The 23,488-nt window shown below is 37.1% G+C and overlaps 1 protein-coding gene across 1 annotated transcript in view; it reads left to right on the top strand.

The window, feature by feature from the left end:
* LOC141552915 (uncharacterized) overlaps positions 1 to 23,488 on the top strand; it is a 64,145-nt gene that overhangs the window by 27,376 nt on the left and 13,281 nt on the right. Inside the window, exons 6-9 of the mRNA XM_074284830.1 lie at positions 11,218 to 11,865; positions 11,916 to 12,022; positions 12,167 to 12,235; positions 23,051 to 23,291. Coding sequence (XP_074140931.1) covers positions 11,218 to 11,865; positions 11,916 to 12,022; positions 12,167 to 12,235; positions 23,051 to 23,291 — 1,065 coding nt within the window. The remainder of the gene's footprint in view (positions 1 to 11,217; positions 11,866 to 11,915; positions 12,023 to 12,166; positions 12,236 to 23,050; positions 23,292 to 23,488) is intronic.

The raw sequence follows: 23,488 nt of genomic DNA, 5'->3' as shown, positions 1-23,488 counted from the left end.
CTGAAAACCATGATTAATAAAAGGCCTAGGGCACTATATTTCAAGAACTTATTAATGAAAACTGCCTGAATCTATTAGAACCTGAGAGTAAAGTAAAAATAGGAGAAAAATCCATTTATCATCCGTGGAAAGAAACCCCAAAAGGAAAAGAACCAAAGGCTTTTGATTTCCTCATTTGTCACAGCCAAAATCCAGAACTCCCACTTCTTAAGAAAAAACACCATAAGCATCCAGAAAAAGGAAGTTCAGTCAGGATCACACAAGAGCTAATCACTTCTATTTATAAATGAGAAGAGTTCTTGGCATACAATATTCCAAAAGGCAAGAGAGAAGAATGATACTGTGCAGTGCTGAATACAGTTCTTCTAGGGAAAAAATAATATTTAATGGAACAGTGGTCTTTCAAGCATTTCTGAAGGAAATGACCAGATTTGAGTAGGAATTTTGGAGCACAAGTGCAAGAATCCAAAGGGACCTAGAAAGGCAAATTTATTTGAGAAATTGTAAGGATATGTTTTTTTCATAATTGGATTGCCTAAGAAGAAAAGTATACAAAGATAAATTAAAGGGTAGAGTAACTGGGAATGAGATAAACCTTACTTGTCTGAAATAGACAAAAGAGGGTGGAAAATATGTTCATTTGATGAAGAAATATATCAAAGTCAATGGAAAAACAAGCAAGAATAAGGAGGGAGGAAAGTAATGGGAAGAGAATAGTCACAAGCAAAACAAACTTTCTGATCCTGAAAGGCAGATTAAAAGGAAGGGGAAAGGATCTAGAATCTAAGAGTGCATAAGATGGCCTCTTAGACCATTGGAAATGGCTAAAGAAATTGTGGTATTTAAATGCAATTATTATTGTGCTCTAAGAAATGAAGAGGTTCAAAGAACATGGGACATTTGAACTCAAACAGTAAAGTGGCAGTGAAACCAGGAGAATATACAAGGACAGCAACAGTCAAAAGAAAAACAGTTTTGAAAGACTTAAGAATTCTGATCAATTCCATGACCTGCCTTCTGATAGAAAGATTAGGAACACAAGAGAGACACATTTTTAGACATGAACACTGAATTTATTGCACTTGATTTTGCTTATTTGTTACTGAAGTGGATACTATGGATCATTTAGAGCTTGGTCAACATCAAAGATGCCAAGATCATCCACTGCATCCCAAACCATCACCAGTTATGTTGACTTTTGTCCTGTTACAGAACTTTAACGACTCTGGAAGAGAGAATGAAACTGACAACTTTATGTTTAAATCCACTTCATGGGTATCAAGATATCACTGGTGATGTCATTGGTCCTCTTCAAGAATGAAGTACAATGGCATATTTTCCCTTAATCTTCCACTTTTTAAATGAGAAAGATGCGTTTGAAAGAAGGAAGATTAACAACAGTAATGAAAGAGGAGGAGAAAGAGAGACAGAGAAAGACCCAGAGAGAAATAAGAGACAGGTAGACATATACACATACAAATATATATATATATACATATATATATATATATATATATATATATATGAGAGATTGTAATTTTAAAATTTTAAAATGCCTAAAGAAAATAAAAGGTAGTTAAGAAGGAAGCACAAGCAACAGCACACTTTTCTTCTTCTTCAAGGAGTTTGGTACTTAGCTCACAATTTTTCTCTCCCTAATTCCTGCCCTCATATTGAGAATATTTATTATTTTTGTACAGTCATTTCAGTCATATTGACTTTTTGTGATTCCATTTAGGGTTTTCTTGAAAAAGATATTGAAGTGGTTTGCCATTTCCTTCTCCAATTCATTTCGCTGGCAAGAAACTAAAGCAAACAGCTTTAAGTGAGTTGCTTAGGTTCATACAGCTAGTGTTTTAGGTCAAATTTGAACTCAAAAAGATGAGTTTTCCTAACTCCAGGCAGCTCTACTAGGGAACTATAATATACATATTGACTTCCTCAACCACCCTAATCAATCAATTCCTCAACCTATTTACTTCACATAACATCCTATTCCAACTCATCTTAACCACCCTTGATCTTCCCATCACTCACAAATGTACCACCTCCATGTTTAAGAATTCTGAAATCACTATTTCTAATTATAGTCTATTGGCTTTTCACCTCTCCTTCGGGTTTCTCTTACCAAATCTAACTCTTCACTCACACTGTGACCTCCAACGCCTTAACCCTTCAGTTCTCTACAAGACCTCTCTCCTGTATGAGACAAAACTGTCTTTGTTTTCCTATCTTGTCCCTTTATAGTCAAATTTATTCAAATTTATACTGCTCTCTTCTCTTGAGTCCTTAGTCCCCTTATCATTTTGTTACCTATTCCCACCCACACCTCAGCCTTGAATCACTTCCACCATCTGTTTCCTTCCTTCCTGCATACATATTGCTAAATGAAAGAAGAGAAAATCATGCAACTATTCTGATTGGGTCCACTACAAATTAGTGTTACGTACTTTTAACTATATCCTAAGTGATGCTAGGCAGTCCTACTGTATCTACCTCATCAACTCACTATCCTACTTTCCACATCAGGTCTTCCAAATTTTTAATAATTCCTCAAAATCTATGTCTCCATTTCCTTCCACTCTGTCAGTTGAGAACCTTGCCTCATATTTTCCAGAAATAATTAAAGCCTTTTGCTATGAGCTTTCTCTTCTCCCCTCTCCCTTATTTCCTCATTTATCCCTCATTTTCCCTGTTTTACTGCTTACAAAGACTACACTCCATGTGCTTAAGAGATCCCATTCCTTCCTGTTTCCTTCAACAGATTGCCTCCTGTCAAATCTACTCTATCATTGTCTATCATTTACAAACATTCCCATATCTCCCTCCTCTCAAAAAACTCGATTCTTTGATCTTTGCTAACTATGATCCTTTCTTGTCTTTTGAGAATAAATTCCTGGAGACTGTTTACAAGGGAGGCCTTCACTTCCTTCTTACCTTTTGACAGCACTGCTTCTGACCTCATCACTCCAGCAATACTGCTCTCCACAAGTGGCCGATGATCTCCAAATGCCGGGTCTGATGGCCTTTTCTCGGGCCCATCTTCTTGGCCTCTCTACTGCCTTTGGCACTGCCAATCACCCTCTTCTCCTGGACACTTCTCCTTACATTTGTGGACCACCCCTAAGATATACTATAAGATATTTAATATGTATGGGAATGTCTGCCATCTAGGGGAAGGGGTGGAGGGAAGGAGGGGAAAAACTCAGAACAGAAGGGAGTACAAGGGATAATGTTGTAAAAAAAACAAAAACAAAAACTACCTATACATATGTACTGTCAAAGAAAATGTTATAATTATAAAAATTAATTAAAAAAAATTTTGTGGACCACCACATTCTTCCCCCCCATTCCAGACCCACACATTTTATTAATGACACTGCCTTGGCCACTTCACAAACAGGGTATTTTCTCTGGCTGTTTGGTTTTTTGGTTTGTTTGTTTTGTTGTTTTGGGTTTTGGGGGGTTTTTGAGATAAGATATTTGTTTTTTTTTAAATAATGAGGTTTATAATAATCCACTTTCACGTTGCACTTTGATGTTTGCATAGACCCAACTTCAAAACAAGCATGTTGAGCTAGTACAAGGATTATTATCATCATTTTGCAGATAAGGACATAGAGGCTCTTACTTTTGATTTCCTATTTATCTCATATATTGTTTTCATTTTTATGTTGTTTCCACCTGTGAACTCCTTAAGGGCAGGAATTGTCTTTTGCCTTTCTCTGTATTCAGAGCACTTTGCCTAGTGCTGGCACATGTTCAGTTGTTTTTCAGTTATGTCTGACTCTTCATGTCTCCATTTGAAATTTTCCTGGCAAAGATACTAGAGTAGTTGGTTTGCCATTTTCTTTTCCAGTTTTTTGTATGGAAAAGGAAATGGAGGCAAACAGAGGTTAAGTGACTTGGCCAAAGTCACACAGCCAATTAGTTGAACTCATGTGGATGAGTCTTCCTGATTTCACAGTTCTATCCACTGCACCACCTACCTATTCCTGTAGAAAGCTTCTCTGATAGGGCTGATTTTTTTTTATAATTATAAAAAAATTTTTGACAGTATATATGCATGAGTAATTTTTTTATAACATTATCCCTTGTATTCATTTTTCCAAATTATCCCCTCCTTCCCTCTACTCCCTCCCCTAGATGACAGGCAATCCCATACATTTTACATGTGTTACAGTATAATCTAGATACAATATATGTGTGTAAATCCAATTTTCTTGGTGCACGTTAAGTATTAGATTCCGAAGGTATAAGTAACCTGGGTAGATAGACAGTAGTGCTAACAATTTACATTCACTTCCCAGTGTTCCTTCTCTGGATGTAGTTGTTTCTGTCCATCATTGATCAACTGGAAGTGAGTTGGATCTTCTTTATGTTGAAGATACCCACTTCCATCAGAATACATCTTCATACAGCATTGAAGTGTACAGCGATCTTCTGGTTCTATTCATTTCACTCAGCATCAGTTCATGTAAGTCTTTCTAAACCTTTCAAAATTTCAGTTTTTAAAAAAATGTATTTTTTTAAAAGTATTTTTTAATTTTGAAAATTATCACCATTTTATTGATGAGGAAATTGAGGACAAGAAGTTACATAATTTGCCCAGGGTTATACAGCAACTAATTGTCTCAGAAAGGATTTGAATTCAGATCTTTCTGATTCCAAGTGTAGTCTTCTTATCCACTGTACCACCTAGTTGCCACCAATAGTATTTCTACATTTCAGGGATCTGTGGTAAGTCTCAATCCCTCTACTTTAGTAGATGACCATAATGAATTGCTGTAGGCAAAGACTTTCATTCTCTGGAGGCCAACTCCCTGGTAATAAACTTCTCTGCACTCAGCTGGACTGGTTCTTTGACAAACATTCAACCAATTGTTAGACCTAAACTTGTAGCTTTTCCAACTTTGTGTTTTGCTGGTTTAATCCTTGAAAACTCGTGCCTCTTATCATAAGCAATAATAAAATGATTATTCAATTCAATGAATGAACCTTTATTAACATCCTTACAGTTTGTAGAGCAATGTGCCTGGCGCTGGGGGTATGTGTGGAAAAGAGAGACATGAGAGCCTCAAAGATGGATATGTACATAATAATGTCTTAAAGTATTACTGAATTTTTATTTTAAAATAAGGATCAAGGGAGTTAATTACGTTTAAGGTAAAATTCTAGGCACGGAGAGACAGAAGTATAAGAGTTATGGTAGTGACATTTTAATAACAATTCACAATTCTATTGTGTTTAAAGATTATGAAATACTTTTTTCCTAATATCCTCAGAAGGTTGGTAGTGCAAATATTATCCTCTCCATCGTACTGATGAGAAAAGTGAAACTCATAAAGCAAAGTAACTTGTCTTGGGTTATATGATTTAACAAATGTCAGATATAAGACTTGAACTCAGAGCTTCCCAATCAAAAATCCTAATTATCTACAAATCCTCGGGTTACTTTTCATCTTTCCTCAGTGATTCAATACCTGGCTCACAATATTTATCTCCTCCTCAATTCCTGCCCTCATACTAAGGAACTTCAACATATATAATAATTTTGCCTCAAAAACCCTAACCACTAAATTCATCAGTCTATTCACTTCTCATGAGCTTTTTGTCTTTTGTAAGACCCTACTCTTTGTACTATGATCTCCAATGCTTTGACCCCTCAATTATTTCCTCAGCCATCTCTCCTGTACTATCCATTCTTTTTTCTCCCCATCTTGACCCTGTGATGAACTAATTCAACTCTATGCTGCCCTCTTCTTTTGAATCTCCTGCCTCCCCCTTTTCATATTATTATGTCCAGCTAAGCCTAAGCTTTGGCTCATTTGTCACCTTTACTTTTACACAAATACTGTTAACTGAAAGTGGAGGAAATCACTTTTCTGATTGAGTCTATTACAAATAAATTTCTATTATACAATCTCAACTGGGCTCTCACTGCTGCTAGGTAATTGTCCAGACTCCACATGTAAGAGCCATCCATCCTGGATTTCTCACTATCTCTAGCCATAGTCAGTTTGTTGCCAAGGCATGTCAATTTTACCTTTATCAATCCTTCTCTCCTTTGGCAGTACCACCATTCTAGTGTAGGTTCTCATCACCACCTGCCCGAATTATTGCAATAACATGCAAGTTAGTCAGCCTGCTTCAAGCCTCTCCTCACTCCTGGAAGATCTTTATTCAGTCACAAGTGATTTTTCTAAAGCAAAGATTTAACACTTAATCCACATTTAATAAATTTCAAAGGTTCCCTATATAGTCTGCAGGATCAAATACAAAATATTCTGTTTGATATTCAAAGCCCTTCATAACCAAGCCTCTCCTGCCTCCCAATCTTCTCACACTTTTCTTCCCTAACATATGCTTTTCAGTCCAATGATCCTGACTGTTACACAAATAAGAAACTATCTCTCAGCTCCCAGATTTTTTTTCTGACTGTCCCCCATGCCTTCCTCTTCTGCTTCAATAATTAACTTCCCTGGCTTCCAACAAGTCCCAACTAAAATCTCACTTTGTACATTAAGTATTCCCCAGGTCCTCCTAATTTGACTGCCTTCACTGTCAAGTATTTTTCTTTTATGCTGTATTATATGTTGTTCTGAACATATTTGCTTGCATGTTATCTCACCCATTAGACTGTAAGCTCCTTGCGGACAGGGACTATATTTTGTCTTTTTTTGGATCTCTAGCACCTAATATGGTGCCTAGCACATGGTAGGTGCTTAATAAATGTTTATTGATTGATGATAAGACCATGACTTCTATCTTATATTACCTAATTTTTGCATGCCTCCCTCCCCCATTAAAATATAATTTCCTTGAGGTCATAGACTATGTTTTTTACTTTCTTTTTATTCTCAGAGTTTGGCACAGAACATAGCATATCATAAGTATTTAATAAATACGTGTTAACTAATTGACCCTCACCAATATACAACAATGTCTCATTAATAGAGAAAGAGCTTCTGGCTTCCCTCAAATTATAACATATAGGAAACCCACACATTTGTTTTATTGTCCTTATGGATACCAACTATGGGAGAAACCTCCCAGAGTTCTCTAAAACTCATGATTATCATAAAGTTGACCAAAATCTTAATAAAAATCCCATGTATATGTTCATACAGGTATGTCTTTATATGTATATTTCCACAAAACTTTAATCATTTAAAACTGCATTGACTTTTTGTGATATATAAAGATAACTATATATAAATACAAATGCACATATGTATATATATTATATACACACATATATAATATATATAGTATAATGATATATTGTATGTATATAATGATCTATGAGTACAAGCCAAGTATTTTCAATCTATATTACTCTATTAAATCCTCACAATAGCTTCTGAGGGAATGTGTGAAGTAACTGATAGCTCAGAAACCTAAAGTGATTTACTTTAAGTCATGCAGCTGCCAAGTGGCAGAGCTGGCACTTGAACACAGGTGTTCTAATTCAGAGTCCACTGCTAAGGAGTTACAGCACACTATTGTGGAAAGAGGACAGAACCTAGAGCTTGAATAGTGCCTCTGACACATGTCATGGATCTTCTTTATGTTGAAGATATGATAAGGCTAATTTCTAAGATATATAGGGAATTGACTCAAATTTAAAACAATAAGAACCATTCACAAGTTGATAAATGGTTAAAGAAAATAAAGTCAGTGTTCAGAGAAAGAAGTTCAGTCTATCAACAACCATATAAAAATGCTCTAAAATACTATCAGTATTTTTCTATCAATTTAATGTAGATTAAAATAACTCTGAGGTATCACCCATAAGATTAGCAAAGTTGACAAATAAAGGAAAGTGATAGACACTGGAGGGCTATGGGAAAACAGGTATATTGATGCACTGTTTGTACAACTGTGAACTGATATAGCCATTCTGAAAAGTAAATTGGTACTATGCCCAAAAAAACTCTCAAACTGCATATACCCTTTGACCTAGCAATACTGCCAGTGGTCTTTACTACTAGAGCGATCAGACAAAGACACACATGCAAAACTATTTGCAGTGGCTTTTTCTTTGTAGTGTCAAAGAACTGGAAACTGAGGGGCATTTCCATCAACCAGGAAATGGCTGAACAAGTTATAGTATATGAATACAATGGAATGTTATTGTTCTGTAAGAAATGATAAAAGGAATAATTTCAGAAAAGACTGGGCAAACTTGTATAAACTGATACTAGGATAATTAACACAATAACTACATTGTAAAGACAAGCAATTTTGAAAGCCTTGAGAACTAGGATTGAGAGTGATCAGCCAAAAATTCAGAAAAGAGATATTACCCATATCAAATGAGAGAAATAACGCAGATTGGGGAATATTTTGGGGGACAACATGGCTGATGGGGAAATTTATTTTGCTTGACTATAAGTGTTTCCCTTTACCAATAGAATGTACTTTTTGAAGGTAGGAACTATTTCATTTTTTGTCTCAACACCAAAGATAATGTCTTGCTGCTTAATAAATGTTTGCTAAATTAAATTAAATTGTGTTAGACTCTTCCATCTTGGACCTTTACAGACACTCACATGGTCTGTACCCTAAAAGATCATAAAAGAGGGAGAAAGAGTCACATGTACAAAAGTGTATATAGCAGTTGTTGTTGAAGTGGCAAGGAATTAGAAATTGAATGAATGCCCATAAATTGAGGAATGGCTGAATAAGTTATGGTATACGAATGTGATGTAATATTATTGTTCTATAAGAAATGATGAGTAGGTTGATTCAGAAAGACTAGAAAGATTATATGAATTGATGCTGAGTGAGGTGAGCAGAAGCAGGAGAACATTATACATAATAATAAGATTGTATGATGATCAATTATGATAGATTTAGCTCTTCTCAGAATTGTGGTGAAAACAATTCCAACAGACTTAGGATGGAAAATATAACCTGAATCCAGAGGAATAATTATGGAGACTGAATATGCATCAAAGAATACTATTTTCACCTTTTTTGTTTATTTTTCCTTCTTATTTTTTTTGTCCTGATTTTTCTTTTACAACATGAGAAATATAGAAATATTTAAAATGATTGTACATGTATAATGTATCAGATTGCTTGCTATCTTGGGTGGGGAGAGGTAAGGGAAAGAGGGAGAAAAAAATGGAACCCCAAATCTTTCAGTATTGAAAAGACATTAATGAAGTAACCTGGTTGGCTTTCAGTGTTCTTTTTGTCCAATTCAGACCCATGTTTTTTACCCCTAGTTGAGGAAGCAGTAATAAAACTGCTTTTGCTTTTCTAAAAACCTCCGGCAGGGGACTCCAGAGACCATATTTCAGGCATCTGAAAAACTAACGATAACTCAGACATCTTTTTACAGAGTGGACAAAGGCTCTTAGAATGTTCCAAGCCTATTGCAGATTGCTTTTGCATGGCTATCTCTAGGATCCATGAATGGAGCCAAAGGCAACTATCTGTTTGGCCTGACTGGATGCTTATGTAAGATAATAATCTCCTAATAGCAAAGGCTTTTTCTAAGAGATTAAGGGGACCTTCTTCAGTTGAAACTGATAATTAGTTGGTTTGTTAACTGTCACAAAGGAAAGAGACTATGATATAAAAATTTTTAAATCAGAGTTTAGCATGAAATACCTTTATTTGGGTCATTCAGTTTTGTCTATTTCCATTGGAATAAATTAGCCCAATAAGACAATGCTGCTGATCACCTTGCATTTATAGATGCATCTAACTGTATGCAATATATGTACCTAGAGTCACCAATTCACTTATGGCCAACCAAGTGACAGTCATTGTAGAACTAAGTATCTGCTAGGACCTGGTTGTACTTGGGGATGAGCTAGAATATCACAAGTCATAAACCACAACATATATTGTACAGCCCACCCATGATGTTAGGGCAAATATTTCCAATGAAAGGAATTACCCAAGAATTACTCTATGATTTGCATTTACTTCTTATCTCCAAACTGATCACCTTTCACCTTATACCAAATAGCCTACTTCTTTATGACACTTGAACTCAGACTTCCAGTTTTTATTTGTAATATTTGTAATCTCCTGTGAGCTTTATAAATTTAATGCTGGCTCAGAAAGAGCAAATATCCTAGAGATTTCATTCATATGTCCTTCTGGTATTTGAAGTGTAAAGGTTAGTGACCACATACAGTGACAGCTGCTTTACATTGGCAGAGAGGGAATAGTTTAGTAGATAATCTAAGTGCAGAATACACAAAGACCAACAGATGGTGTTCAAGCCTAATATGTGCTCGATACCACAAAGCAGGGTCAAACTACTCCCTGTTTTCTTAGCCTAAGTTTCTGTCTAATCTAAGAGTATGATTCTCAACATTGTTGAGAGATGATGATGATGATGATGATGATGATGATGATGATGATGATGATGATGATGAAGAGAGCTACTCATCTTCTGATAGAGCAAGTGAGGGACATGACCAATATGTACATTTGTTTTGGTTGACTATGAATATTTGTCATAATTGTTTTATTTTTATTCTAAATTGGAAAGAGAAAAAAAGTTTGATAATTTGACAAAAAAACCCAAAATTCTATTTTTAAAAAGTATTTAAAAACCTATATCAGAATGCTTGCTGTCTTGGGTAGGAGAGTGGTAAAGGAAGAGAAAAATTTGGAACACAAAGTTTTGCAAAAATGAGTGTTGAAAACTATCTAGATGTATTTGGAAAAAATGCTATTGCAAAAAGGAGTATTTAAAGCACACTTGTTCCAATTACAGGGTCTTTAAGAGCTTTTTTTTTTTTTTTTTTTTTTGATCATTTCTCACAGTTTATTTCCCAACTCCTGTCATCTGAGGTCCCATGTTACGTTACACCGATTCGAACATGCAGTCCAAGAACCAAGTAAAATAAAGGTATTAAAAAGTAAAGTTCACAGCCCATGTGGTATTCAAGCACTTGATGAGCATGTTGTACAAAGAATGCATTTTTCTTTCAGCCTGAATTTCCTCCTAATTTGGGATTCTTCGATTTTAAGAACGGAAGCTAATCTCTCTGGATTTGGGCTTCCTCGTCTGTTAAATGAGGGTAATAATGTTTCAGTATCTATCTCGCAGGATCATTGTGAGGAAAGCGCTTTGTATTCTAGGCGCATTACAGAGCGATAAGCCGTTATTAGTGATAACAATATTTTTATTGATAATATTACAGACATTATTTTCCAATGAGCAAAGTTTGATCGAGCCCCTAGGAGGAATTTCGCCGACAGCTTCTGAAGACGGGGCGGGGTGGTTGTCCTTCCGGAGGCCGCAGATCACTCCCGCCGGCTTCTCGAGCTTCTCGGGTCGGGTCTGGGAAAGCCTTCAGGGAGCAGAAGGGCCGGTTGAAGAGGGAGGAAACACCTCAGACAGAAAGACCTGAAGTTCGAGGCTCGGTCTGCGCAGGCGCGGTTATCAGTTGGCCAAGAACTTTATCCCCTTTTGTGCAACTGCTCCGCGTGGTGGTAAGTGCGGCCCGGGTCCGGGGGCCCGCAGCCTGCCCCCCACATTGCTTGGTGTCCCGCTGCCCCGCTTTCTGCACTCCCAAGCTCCACAAACCTCCTCCCCGCACCCCACCTCACTTCCCCGTCCCGCATCTTCTCTGCCATCCCTCAGTGATCCTCTCTCCAGAGGAGCCGGAGAACATCGCGCCCATCCCTCGTCTCCGCGCCCCGTCTCCGCACCTCTCCGGAGAAGCTCCAGGTTCTCTCTCCCTCCGTTCCGTACCTCCTCCTCCCATCCGCAGCCCAAAATCCTCACCCTTTCTCTGGGGACTCCTCCTCCCCACGGTCCCCACTTCCCGGTGGCTTCTCCGGAGCCCCCGCCCCGCACGCCCTTCCATCCCCGTCTCTTCTCGGGTTGTACCGCGTCCCGCATCCCCAAACTCTCCGCCTCTCTCTTTCTGCCCAAGTTCAAGCTCCGAGAGCTCCTCCGGCTCCCACCCTGCGCGAGCCCCGCCCGTGACACTTCCCCAGCTCTGATCCGGACGCCCTGTGGAGACTGGGAGCGGGTGAGCGGGTGGGAAGAAACGGATCCGAGGAATTCAAAGGAAATCTGGTTGAGAGGGTCAGGAAAATTGCGCGAGGGTGTGTGAGGAGCCCAGGCTTCCCGTTCCTACTGTCTTTAGCAACTAAACTGAGGTTTCCGGTTCTTGCGGGACAGGCAAGCGTGGGTGGAAAAGCCGACTCCGGAGCCCGGAGGCTGGATCAGCGCCTCCTCTTCTGCAGTTAGGTTGGGGAACGAGTTGTTTGTCTCTCTGGGCCTCCCAGTGCCAGTGAAACACCATTTTGATGGGGTGCACGGGGGGCTTTTTGTGAGAAGACCCTTGCATATTTGACTGTGTGTACCTGAAGATCCCCGGCATATGTCTATGGATGACTCAATGAGCCCTCTGAATAGATGATGTCAGAAAAATTATCTTGGATATCATATCTCCCCATCTTCTCTACATCAGTGTTATGAGATAGTATGAGATACTTTATCAAAAGATTTGCTAAAAGTTAAGAAAACTGTACCCATAGCATTCCTTTCGTCTACTAGTCTAAAAATCTTGTCAATGCATGAAGTTAGTCCAGCAGGCTCTTGATTAAACCATGCTGGCTTTTCAACGACTGCTTTCCCTTTAGGGATATTCAACTAAATATGTTTTTATTGAACCTTTACAGAATTTTCTGAGGAATTGAAGCCAAGCTCATTGGTCTATATTTTTCAGTTTTTGTTATCTTCCCTTTTTGAAAATTAGATTAACATTTACTTATTTCCAATCTTGTTCCCTCTTCCACATTTTCCAGGATCTCTCATAGCACTGACAGTGACTCTGCAATCACCTCCAGTTCTCTTAGGTCCCAGAAATGTCATGCACCTGAATCTGGTGACTTGAATTCATGAAGGTTAAGGGGTCATTCAATTTCTACTTACTTATCCTAGATATATACTGTTAGCCATTTTTCTTTTGTCATTTCTAATGTAAAAATTGTTCTCCTTTGTTGAGAAAATAGAAACAAAATAAAAATTGAGCAGCTTTACCTTCTTTCTTTTATTATTTATCATTGTTCTTTCTGTCCCAAGCAAAATTTTTATTGCTTTTTTCATCCTCCTTTTCTCCCCAATATAATTTTTTTAAAACACCTTTTTGTTGTTAGTTAACAAGCATTTATTTAGCACTAACTTTGTGCCAGGCATGGTGCCAAACACTAGGGTTAAAATAAAGGCAAAAAGTCCCTACCTTCAAGTTCATAATTTAATGGAGGTGGACAATATGCAAACAACATATATGTGCAATACACAGGGTGTAGTAGAGGTAAACTCAGAGGGAAGGAAGTAGCATTAAGGGATGCTGGGAAAGGCTTCTTACAGAAGGTAGGATTTTAGCTGTGACTTAAGGAATTGTTTAGGAGAGAAAGTATACCAGGCACGGGGCAGAGCCAGGAAAAATTCAGAGAGTTGGAAAATAGGGTAATTTGTGTAAGGAACAGCAAAGAGGAGACCAGTGACATTAGACCTTAGAGTATGTAAAGAGGAGTAAAGACATGAAAGGAAAAAAACACCTAGTTATAAAGGGTTTTAAAAGCCAGCAGAGTATCATATGTTTGATCTTGGAGACAACAGAAAGTCATTGAAGTTTATTGAATAAGCCTATTGTGATATGGTTAGATCTATGCTTTAAGAAGACCACTTTACTAGCTGTAATGGTGGAGACTCGAGGCAGGAAGACTAATCAGAAGGCTATTAAGATAATCTAAAAATATTAAATACATACAAATATAAAATAATAAGGACCCTGTACTTGAGTGGTGGCAGTGTTTGAAATATTGCCAAGATAAAATAAACAAGACTTAGCAAAAGACTGGAAAATTAGTTTGGGGGAGGGGGTGAGAAGGAAAGGAGCCTCAACTCATTCTGAGCTTTAGCAATCCTGATAATATTCATATAATATCCCATGCTACACTCATATTTTTCTTCTGTTGCCTCTCCCTGCTTCTATATTATTTACATTTTTTTAAAAATCTAAATTAGTTGGGGAGATCAGAGCTGAATGCATAGGTTTGAAAGAAATCTGCATGGTGATGTAATTTGAAACTATAGGAATAGAAGACTTTGCCTTGCGAAAGGTGTATAGAAAGAATAAAAGAGGACAAAGAGCTGAACACTGGAGAGCATTCATCGTAAGGGGTCAAAAAGAAGATGCAGAACCAATGAAGGAAATAGAGAAGTAGTAGAATTTGACTCCAGTGCTTATCCACTATGGCACCCAACTGTCTTCAAGAAATCATGTCAGGCTGTCCCCATGCATGAGATATTCTTCCTCCTCACCTCTATCTCTTCTACCCATGTAACATGTTTTGAATCAATTTCTTCCTCTCTATTCCCACCATCCTTAAATTCCTTCAAGCTCTCATTATTTTTGTAAACTATTGCAAATGTAATAGGTTGTCTTATCTCTATTCAATTCATCTTTTATACAATTATACAAAAAAAATATTTCTGAGACATGTTATTATTCTGTTTAAAAAAAAACAAGAAGCTCCATATTGCCTCTTATATAAAGGTCAGAATCCTTTGCTTAGCTTTCAAAGTTTTCTGCAATAAGATGGCAAACCTTTTCAGACTTATCTTGATGATTATTCTCCATGTAGTTCCGCCCCAGCAAAACTATACTGACTCCTCTCCATCCTTAAATATGCATTCTCCAGCTTCTGTATATTTGCTTATAGAGATCACTATTTCTACAATCTCTTCCCTCTGAAATTGTTGAAATCCAGTGCATCTTTAAAGGCATTTAAAAATGCCTCTTAAATGAGGCAATGAACCAATCTTCTTTGTTGGTAGATTCTTCTTCTCAACCTTAATATGGCATTTTATTTTATTACTTTCTTAAGTATCATCATGTAACATTGTATATTTCTCCTGATGTATTTTTCCACTAGAATTATCTCAATGAGAGAGAATTTTTGTTTTATCTCAAATTTGTATATCCTTCAGAATCTAGCTTGGTGTTCTATATACCATAGACACTTAGATGTCTATTGAATTAATTTATTTGATTAAGCTTCAGTATTGCAGATGGAACAGAAGTCAGACTGCAAGAGATTATAGAGAGACTAAATGTTGTTTAAGTACATATATGTACCTATATGTCCATTTGAGATTTCTGTTGATTTCTGAACAAATCTTTGGTTGAATTAAGGCTGGTAAAAGATTGCACCCGGAACTGTAACTAGGAACCTGTCTCTCTGCAGATCTTTTACTGGAATTGTGTAGTCCCCATTTCCTGGGTATCAGTGGTTTCCTAAACAAAGGACTACTCTAAAATACCACCTGACTCCTGAAGAATATAAGGGAAATAAGCACTTATTGCCCCCCCCACATTCATGCCATGAGGGTAGAAAACTAAGGAAAAGAGGAAGATCAAATAAGTACTTCTGCTAAAGATGGATGAGACAGTGATAAAAGACCTGCAGTATTGCTAGGTTCTTGTATTGCTTTTTGGTTTATATGTTTTTTCTGTTAAGGAGAATGATATTTGGATTGGAAAGGATAAACAAAACTATTAAGAACGAATATCAGAGATAAGTGGATGATAGTAAAATTCTCTGGTCCTGATCATCAGGCTTTAAGGGTTCTGAAAGAACAGATGTGGTTACTGAGCTACTGTTTGAATGTTGAAAGATTGTTTGAAAGATTGTAGCGAGTAGAATACATGCCATGAGGATTGGAGAAGAGCAAATGTAGGAATGCTTGGTACAAAGAAAAGGAAGAAATTACCACAGAAAGACAGAATGGCTACATTAATAACTAGTTATGTTTTTTTGGACAAGATAAATTGGTAAATCAAAGTATTGTTATAGATACAGTTTACTTAGATTTTAACAAAGCATTTAATGAACACTCTCATTCTATTCTAATGGGAAGGAAGGAGAGATCTGGGTTAAACAACAATATAATTGGGTAGATTTGGAAAAGTTGAATGAGCAGATCCAACAGTTAGTCATTAATAATTGTATGTCATCTTAAAAATTTTGACTGGTTAGAATGTTGGATAAATCAAAGAAGATGACATTTAATAGGGATGGATGTAAAGAGTATTAGTCAGGTTTAAAAGAATTAGCTTTAGTTACAAGGTGGAGCTATGTGGTTTTTAGTGGTTCGCAAGCACATCGGCTCAGTTGTACTGTGAGAGCCAAAAGAGCTTATAGGACTGTAGGTCATGTTAGAAGCAGTACAGAATGTCCAGAAATAATCCTACTGAGAATCTGGTTGAACTCTGGTTTGATCAGAACCCATGTAGCATGTGGTAGTAGATCCTAGGCATCACGTTTTAGGACTGACACTTATAAACCAAAGAATGCCCAGAGGAAGGTAACCATGATGGAAAAAAGTTCATGACCTGTGGGGATCAAAGAAAAAAGCTAGAGATGTTTAGCCTGGAGAAGATAAGTCTAAAGGGGGCCTAGGTAAATGTCTTTGCAAGAATTTGAAGGACTGTCACATTTAAAAAGCTGAAGAATTAAGTTTATTCTGCTCTGCCCCAGAAGGCAGAATTAAAATCATGAAGGAAAGTTTAAAAACACAAATATAGGCTTGATATAAAGAAAAACATCCAAAAATTATTGCTACATGCAGATAGACTTGGCTATCTTGGGAGGAAGTTATTGGTTGAGTTCTTTCAGAAAAATCTAGATGACCCATTTCAAGAATATTATAAAAGAGAGGATTATTGGGGAGAAGGGGAGATGCACTGGAGTAAATCACCTCTCTGAATTCTTTAGTAGTCTACAGCCATTCACATGGAAAAATGGAAAACAAAAATAAAATAAACAAAAACTCTAAAAGAACATGTCCAGAGCTGAGACATATGGTAAGAAGACATAAGCAATTCTTTCATTGATTTTATGCCATCTCTGCCATCTTTCACTATTTGGCCTTCCTCATCCTATTTTGATAAAATCGGTCCTTGTATCTGTCCCCTAAGACTGATCACTAGGTAAGTTGGTGGCTCTACCTCTTTCAACTATCTTATCCCTTTTAGCAATATCTTTGGGTGTTAAGTTTTGATTTTCCTCTTTATTACAATTTATCAAGATTTTTCCCATTCATATAGGACAAATGGGCAGCATGAACAGATCTAGGTGCTAGGAGCAAAGATTTGAAATCCATCTCCTCATGAATTCTTTTGTTTACTTTGTTCTGTTTCTGCCCACCATAGCAGAAATCTATACCCATATAGAGTCTGAGATACTAGAAGGAGGATTTTCTATAAGTTGCCTTAGAGCCTGAAGGCCCCAGTTTCTCAGTAAGACAAAGGTGATGAAGTTAAAGAAAGATTCCTCTGGGAACAGGTATCTATAAAAAGGGCAAAATAAATCTGACCTAAGGCCTTTTTACAAATTGTCATTTCAGATCTACCAAGATAACTCATTTTTTCTTGTGTAGCTATAATTTTTAGAATTTTTAAAAAATTCTAAGCCTATATCAGTCTTTAAAAACTTCCATTCATGGATGTAGTTCTGTTTCCTGGGGCTGAGCACAAGAAACTTTATTCTTCCTCTGTGTGACATATTTGAAATAGACATTTTTGAAATATTTGAAAAGATAGTTATCTAGCCCTCCTTTATATTTCAGATCTTAGTTTCTGATACAAAGGAGCAGGCTTTGGGATAATTGATGTTGGAAAAATTCTTGCCCATACTGGCTTTGTATATCTTTGCTTAACTTTCCAAATTTCTTTGTGATCCTCATTTTTTATGTTAAGGATATAATATTTCCAATACTCCAATATATTCACCATTTATTACAATATGTTCACTATTTTCTATTGTTAGACTTTACATTAATTTCAGGTCTTCACTATGACAATGAAAACAGTTATGACTATTGTTGTATGAAGTTTGTTTCCCTTTTTAAAATTATATTCTTAGGATATAGCCCTCACAGTAGATGTATTAGAACATGCAATACATAATAAGAGTTCTGTGTCATATTGCTTAGTAAAAAGATTGTATCAGTTTCCAGTTCCATGGGTTATGCACTGGAGAGTCTATTTCCTCAGGGCTCCATCAACATTGAGTTTTAACCTTTTTAGGAAATGTTTTATTCTAAATATGTATTTTGTTATTATTTTATTTGATTCTACAAGGCATTTTGATTAATATTACATTAAATTGTAAATTAATTTGGGAAAATATTAGCCATCTATTAACATTTTCCAAAACTCTGTCTTGGTGTGGAGATGACCATGTGTAGCGAGCTGTTGTATCCAGAAGCTGCCGGATCACTCTCTGGGAAGAAATCTGCTGTGTCTTCTACTCAAATCTCTCCGACAGATTCTTCTTCCTGTAACGAACCGTTGTCTCCAGGCAGTTGCTGTTAACTCTTGTCCTTAGAAGTGACTTCCCTTCCTGCAGAGAGCCCTGTCAAGCCTGATGCAATGCAGAGTCTTTTTTTTTTATCTCTGGGAGTCCTCTCTTTTATTCTCCCAGAGAATGGGCGTGGGATAATGCAAGGGCTTCTGGGAAGAACCACCTCAGCCAATGAGCCTACTCCTTCCATCAAGTCAACCTGAGTTCTCACCTTGTAATTGTCCAACCTGAATTCTCACCTTGTCACTATCCAGACAACCTCAGTTCTCACCTAGTAATCCTAACATCTCCCCCTTTCTTTTGATTTAGAACATAGGACAGTCATGATCTTGAAACATAAATCCATCAATATGGGAAGTATTACACATAATTACATAAATTACATAAGCACATAGTAACATAGTAACATAATACATGCTAGAAGTATATGACAAATAACATAATCAAATAATCATAACTGAATTATTCTACACTCTGATGCCCAATGGAGTCCTCTGTTGCATTTTGGACATGGGGTTTTAGGTCTTCTTTCACCCTGTCTTCTCACTGTATCTCCATACCTACACTGAGCTCTTAGATGTCCAATTTTTCCACATTGAAAACATCGCCGAGTTTCTCTAGAAGTCCCTTGCCAGGAGGGACCCTGCCTTTCCACATTCATCATTGTCCGGGTGTAAAAAGCATTTGTTCCCACTGTAGCACAGCGTCTTATGATCTCCTCTAAAGGAGCATCTTTGTCTAATCCCCATATAATTCTTTTGCAAATCTCATTGGCATTTTCCTTAGCCAGATGTCTGGTCATTATTTCTGTAGCTGAATTTTCTCCAATAGTTCTTTTGACAGCAGTTTGCAAACGTCCCACAAAATCTGCAAAAGGTTCATTGGGACCTTGCTGTATTTTAGTGAAAGCCTCTCCACGATCTTTCTGTCCAGGAAGGACACCCCAAGCTTTTATTGCAGCCTTAGCAATTTGTTCATATATTGTCATGGTATAATTAATCTGTTCCGAATTCTCTCCATACTGACCTTCACCAGCTAAGTGCTCAAAAGTGAATTGTGTGTTAACTCCTATTTCCAAATTGCATCTGACTTGAATTTTACATAATTCATGAAATTCCGCAAGCCATAATAAATTTTCTCCAGGTTCCAGACATGTCCTTGCTATGGATTTCCAATCATTCGGGGTTAGGACTTCATAAGACAAACCATCTAGTAACATTTTGACATAAGCTGATGTAGCCCCATAAAGGGTACAACCTTTTTTCAAATCCTTAATTTTATTCAAATCTAAAGGTGCATATCTTCTCCTTTTTTTACCTACAGAGTCAATCTCTTCAATCACAGGATATGCATGTATAAAATCACTTATATCCTGTCCTTCTCTCTTAGCTTTAACCAATGCTTTTTCTAATCTTGTCATAGGCTTAGGCTGCTTCACAGGCAATTCTGTTTGTGTTTCTGCCTCTTCCCCTCTTTCTTCCTCCATCTCTGAAGGTGGGGTTGATGTGGGCCTGTCAATAATCTGTTCTCTAGGCAGGGTTGAAGCTTCTTCAAGAGAATCATACCATAATTCCTCATTTAAATCCTCTTGCTCTAGGGAAAGATCTTGATCTTTCCTTTTTTCCTCACACTTCCTCCTCTGTTCATTTTTAGAACTTTTCCTTCTCCTACAACTTGCTTGATAGTTTAAGGCTAATTGAACTATATTGTAGATATAAAATACTTCTGCAGAAATTGAACGAGGCCCATTTTTTGCTTGAAATTCTTTCATTTCATATCCCACTAGCTTCCATTTATCTACATCTATCTTTTCTTCCTCTAAGAACCAAGGGGATGTGCGTCTTAATGCAGCCAAGAGTTTAGCAATCTGTACCCAGGTTACAAGTAAACTCTGCTCCTCAATTATCTTGATTATACTCTCTATAGTACCACTCCTGAATGGGGGTGGAGATGAGGTTGCTTCTGGGGCTGGGGTTGAGTCGGCTGAGGTCCAGGGACTGAATATAGCTAACATCTGCCCCATTTCAGCTATAAGAGATTCCTGGTTTAGCCCTTAACAAGTTAAGTTCCTTATTTATCTATTAGCATGCTCACTTAATCTTTAACAAAGTTTCCTCGTTACTCACGGTTCTGGGTCAGAGAGACTGAGATCTAGATCGGAAGCTTTTCCACTGGAATCAGGACCGTGTCTGTCCCTGTTCGGGCGCCAAATTGCAAAGGTCTGGTCTAGCTCCTCTTGTCAGGATAAGCAAAAGTCCTTGCCCCACGTTGGGCGCCAATTGTTGCGAGCTGTCGTCTCTAGAAGCTGCCGGATCACTCTCTGGGAAGAAATCTGCTGTGTCTTCTACTCAAATCTCTCCGACAGATTCTCCATCAAGTCAACCTGAGTTCTCACCTTGTAATTGTCCAACCTGAATTCTCACCTTGTTACTATCCAGACAACCTCAGTTCTCACCTAGTAATCCTAACAACCATGGATTCTTTTTTTCCCCCAGATAAAATTTAAGGAAAGTTTTATGTCTAACCCTCTTTATGTTAAAGATATAGAAATTATTTCATGAAATAATTAATGAACTAAAACATTGGATTGGGATAATGAACATTTTCAGTTGTAGCTGATTAGTGGACTAGATTATATTTTCCTTATTCCTTATGTTTACTAAAGGAGAAGTTGAGGTTGGTTGCCCAATGACAATGTTACATTGGTAGCAGAAATGCTATGCTGTAGTATATCATTAGGGAGAACAATATTTGGGAAATTAGATGAGTGCCTTCAAACTTATTCTAAAAAAATTTCTAGAACATATATTTACTATTATTCTCTGTCCTAGTATAGCATCAGGAAAGACAATGTAAGCAGAGAGCTAAAGTTGAAAGTTACCCAGTGACTCTATACTCTTATTAAGAGTAGATTTGAGAGAGTGTATAATGGGCGTAATGGACTTCTCCTTTCTGGTCAATTCAATACATCCTTCCAAGTGGGTGCATCAGTATTTAATGCCTAAGATTTAGTTGGCATAGTGGTCCAGAGACAGTCTCAAAGGCAAAAAGACCCAGCTTCAGTTTCTACTTCTAACACTTACTGGTATTGGGACCCTGAGCATTTAAAGTCACTTAAACTCTTAGTACTTTAGACCTGTAATGCCAAACTCAAATAGAAACAGTGGCCATTTACCTAAACATAAGAAATTCTAGGGGCTGCATATTAACTTAGAAATAGCACATGTTTATATACTTATTTTTTTAAATTAAAACATCAATATGTGAAAATCAAATAGAAACTACATTTTAATCTGTTTCTGGTCATATTTGGAAGTGTTGTGAGCTGCACAAAGCCTAATTGTTTGACACCTCAACTTTAGGCAATTCTCTAAGACTATAAATTACAAAAACATATCTCATTCCATTGGTATAGAAAATAAGAGTTCATTATACCAATGAATTGCAGGTCTACTACCTTTTCCTAGCCTATCTCTAGTGCTTTTCACTTAATAAAAATTAAGATATATTTGTTGTTGTTTGAGTCATGCCTGACTTTTCATGACACTATTTGGGTTTTTCTTGGCAATTCATGTTATTAATTGATCTGCTATCTCACTTCTCATAATGACTGTTCCAGACCTCCTCTTTTCTTTTTTTTTTCCACAAAAAAGCTTATTTTTAGAAAGCTTTTTATTTTTTAAATACATGCACAGATAATTTGACATTGACCATTGCATAACCTTGTGTTTCAGTTTTTCTCCTCCTTCCCCCAATCCCTCCCATAGATGGCAAGCAATTCAATATATGTTAAACATGTTAAAATATATGATAAGACATATATATGATATGTCCCAGAGAATGTCACCTTCTTGAAAACCAGGACTGTTTCAATTCTGGCTTTGTATTCCCAGCATGTAGCATAAGGCTTGGCCCATACAAGATAGTTAAGAAATGCTTATTGATAGAATAAATAGGTTTTGAACAGAATTGAATAAGGAGAGAACAGTGTTCAAAAAAAAAAAAAAAAAGGTCAGAGCAGAATAGAATGCCCAAGATAAGAGAGTGGTAGACAGTGTTAAATGCTTCTGTGATCAAGAAAATGGGGAATAGGTGGCACAGTGGATAGACCACCAGCCCTGAATTCAGGAGGACTCGAGTTCCAATCTGGTCTCACACACTTAACACTTCCTAGCTGTGTGACCCTGGGCAAGTCACTTAACCCCAGCCTCCAAAAAAAAAAAAAAAAAATGGGGAATGATAAAACATCATTGGATTTAGCAATTTAAGGACAATTGGAAACCTTGGGAATATCAGGGTAACTCAAATGGTGGAGTCAAAGCCAGATTGCAAGGATTTGAGAAGAGAATAAGGAAGTAGAGAAAATTAATGTAGAATGTAGAGGGTTTTGTATAAGAGTTTGGCTATAAATTGGATGGTTGCTAAATATTTTATAAAGCTGTTTTCTCCAGGGACCTCAGCAGCTTTTCTGGACAGGAAATAGAAAATAGAATTTTTTTTTCATTCAATAAGTACACCTCAGAAAGATTATATTTCTTATCCCATATTATACATGAGAATAGATATATGTCCTGAATTTCAGGGTGGATATAGTTCTATCTCCTGGGACTTGGTTGAACCACAGGTTCAGAGTATCAGATGCAGGAAACCTTATCCTTGTACCATTTTTTTCCTATTCTTGGAAAAGGGTTGGGACTGCTTCTAAACTGAAGATTGGACACCTGTTCTTAAGGAACATGGTGATGATATCTAACTGGTATGTGATGGGGTTCAGCCTGATGAGTCTGGAATCTACAAAACAGAATGGTTTTTCTTATGATTCCTTTCTCCCCAGTCCAGTTTTGCCTTTTCAAAATTCTGCCTTTCCTCAAGAGGAGAGCATCAAAGAAGAGGGAATGGCTTCTTGGAGCATGAAAGTCAAATCAAAGGTAAGTTGGAATTTCTTCTCTCTCTTGAAATATTATATCTCTGAGTGTAGAACATTTCCTTCTCTCCTGGAGACTTTCTTAGAGCTTCGTTGCCCAATAAAATACTATCCTTCACAGGGATTTTAGCCTCTATTATTCGCTTCCAGGAGCTGTGCTATTTTCATATAAGAAAGAATCATGACACAGTCTCCAACTCT

The sequence above is a fragment of the Sminthopsis crassicaudata genome, chromosome 2 (assembly GCF_048593235.1).
Source record: "Sminthopsis crassicaudata isolate SCR6 chromosome 2, ASM4859323v1, whole genome shotgun sequence".
NCBI classification, from domain to species: Eukaryota; Metazoa; Chordata; class Mammalia; order Dasyuromorphia; family Dasyuridae; genus Sminthopsis; species Sminthopsis crassicaudata.
This window is presented reverse-complemented; position numbering and strand designations above follow the sequence as displayed.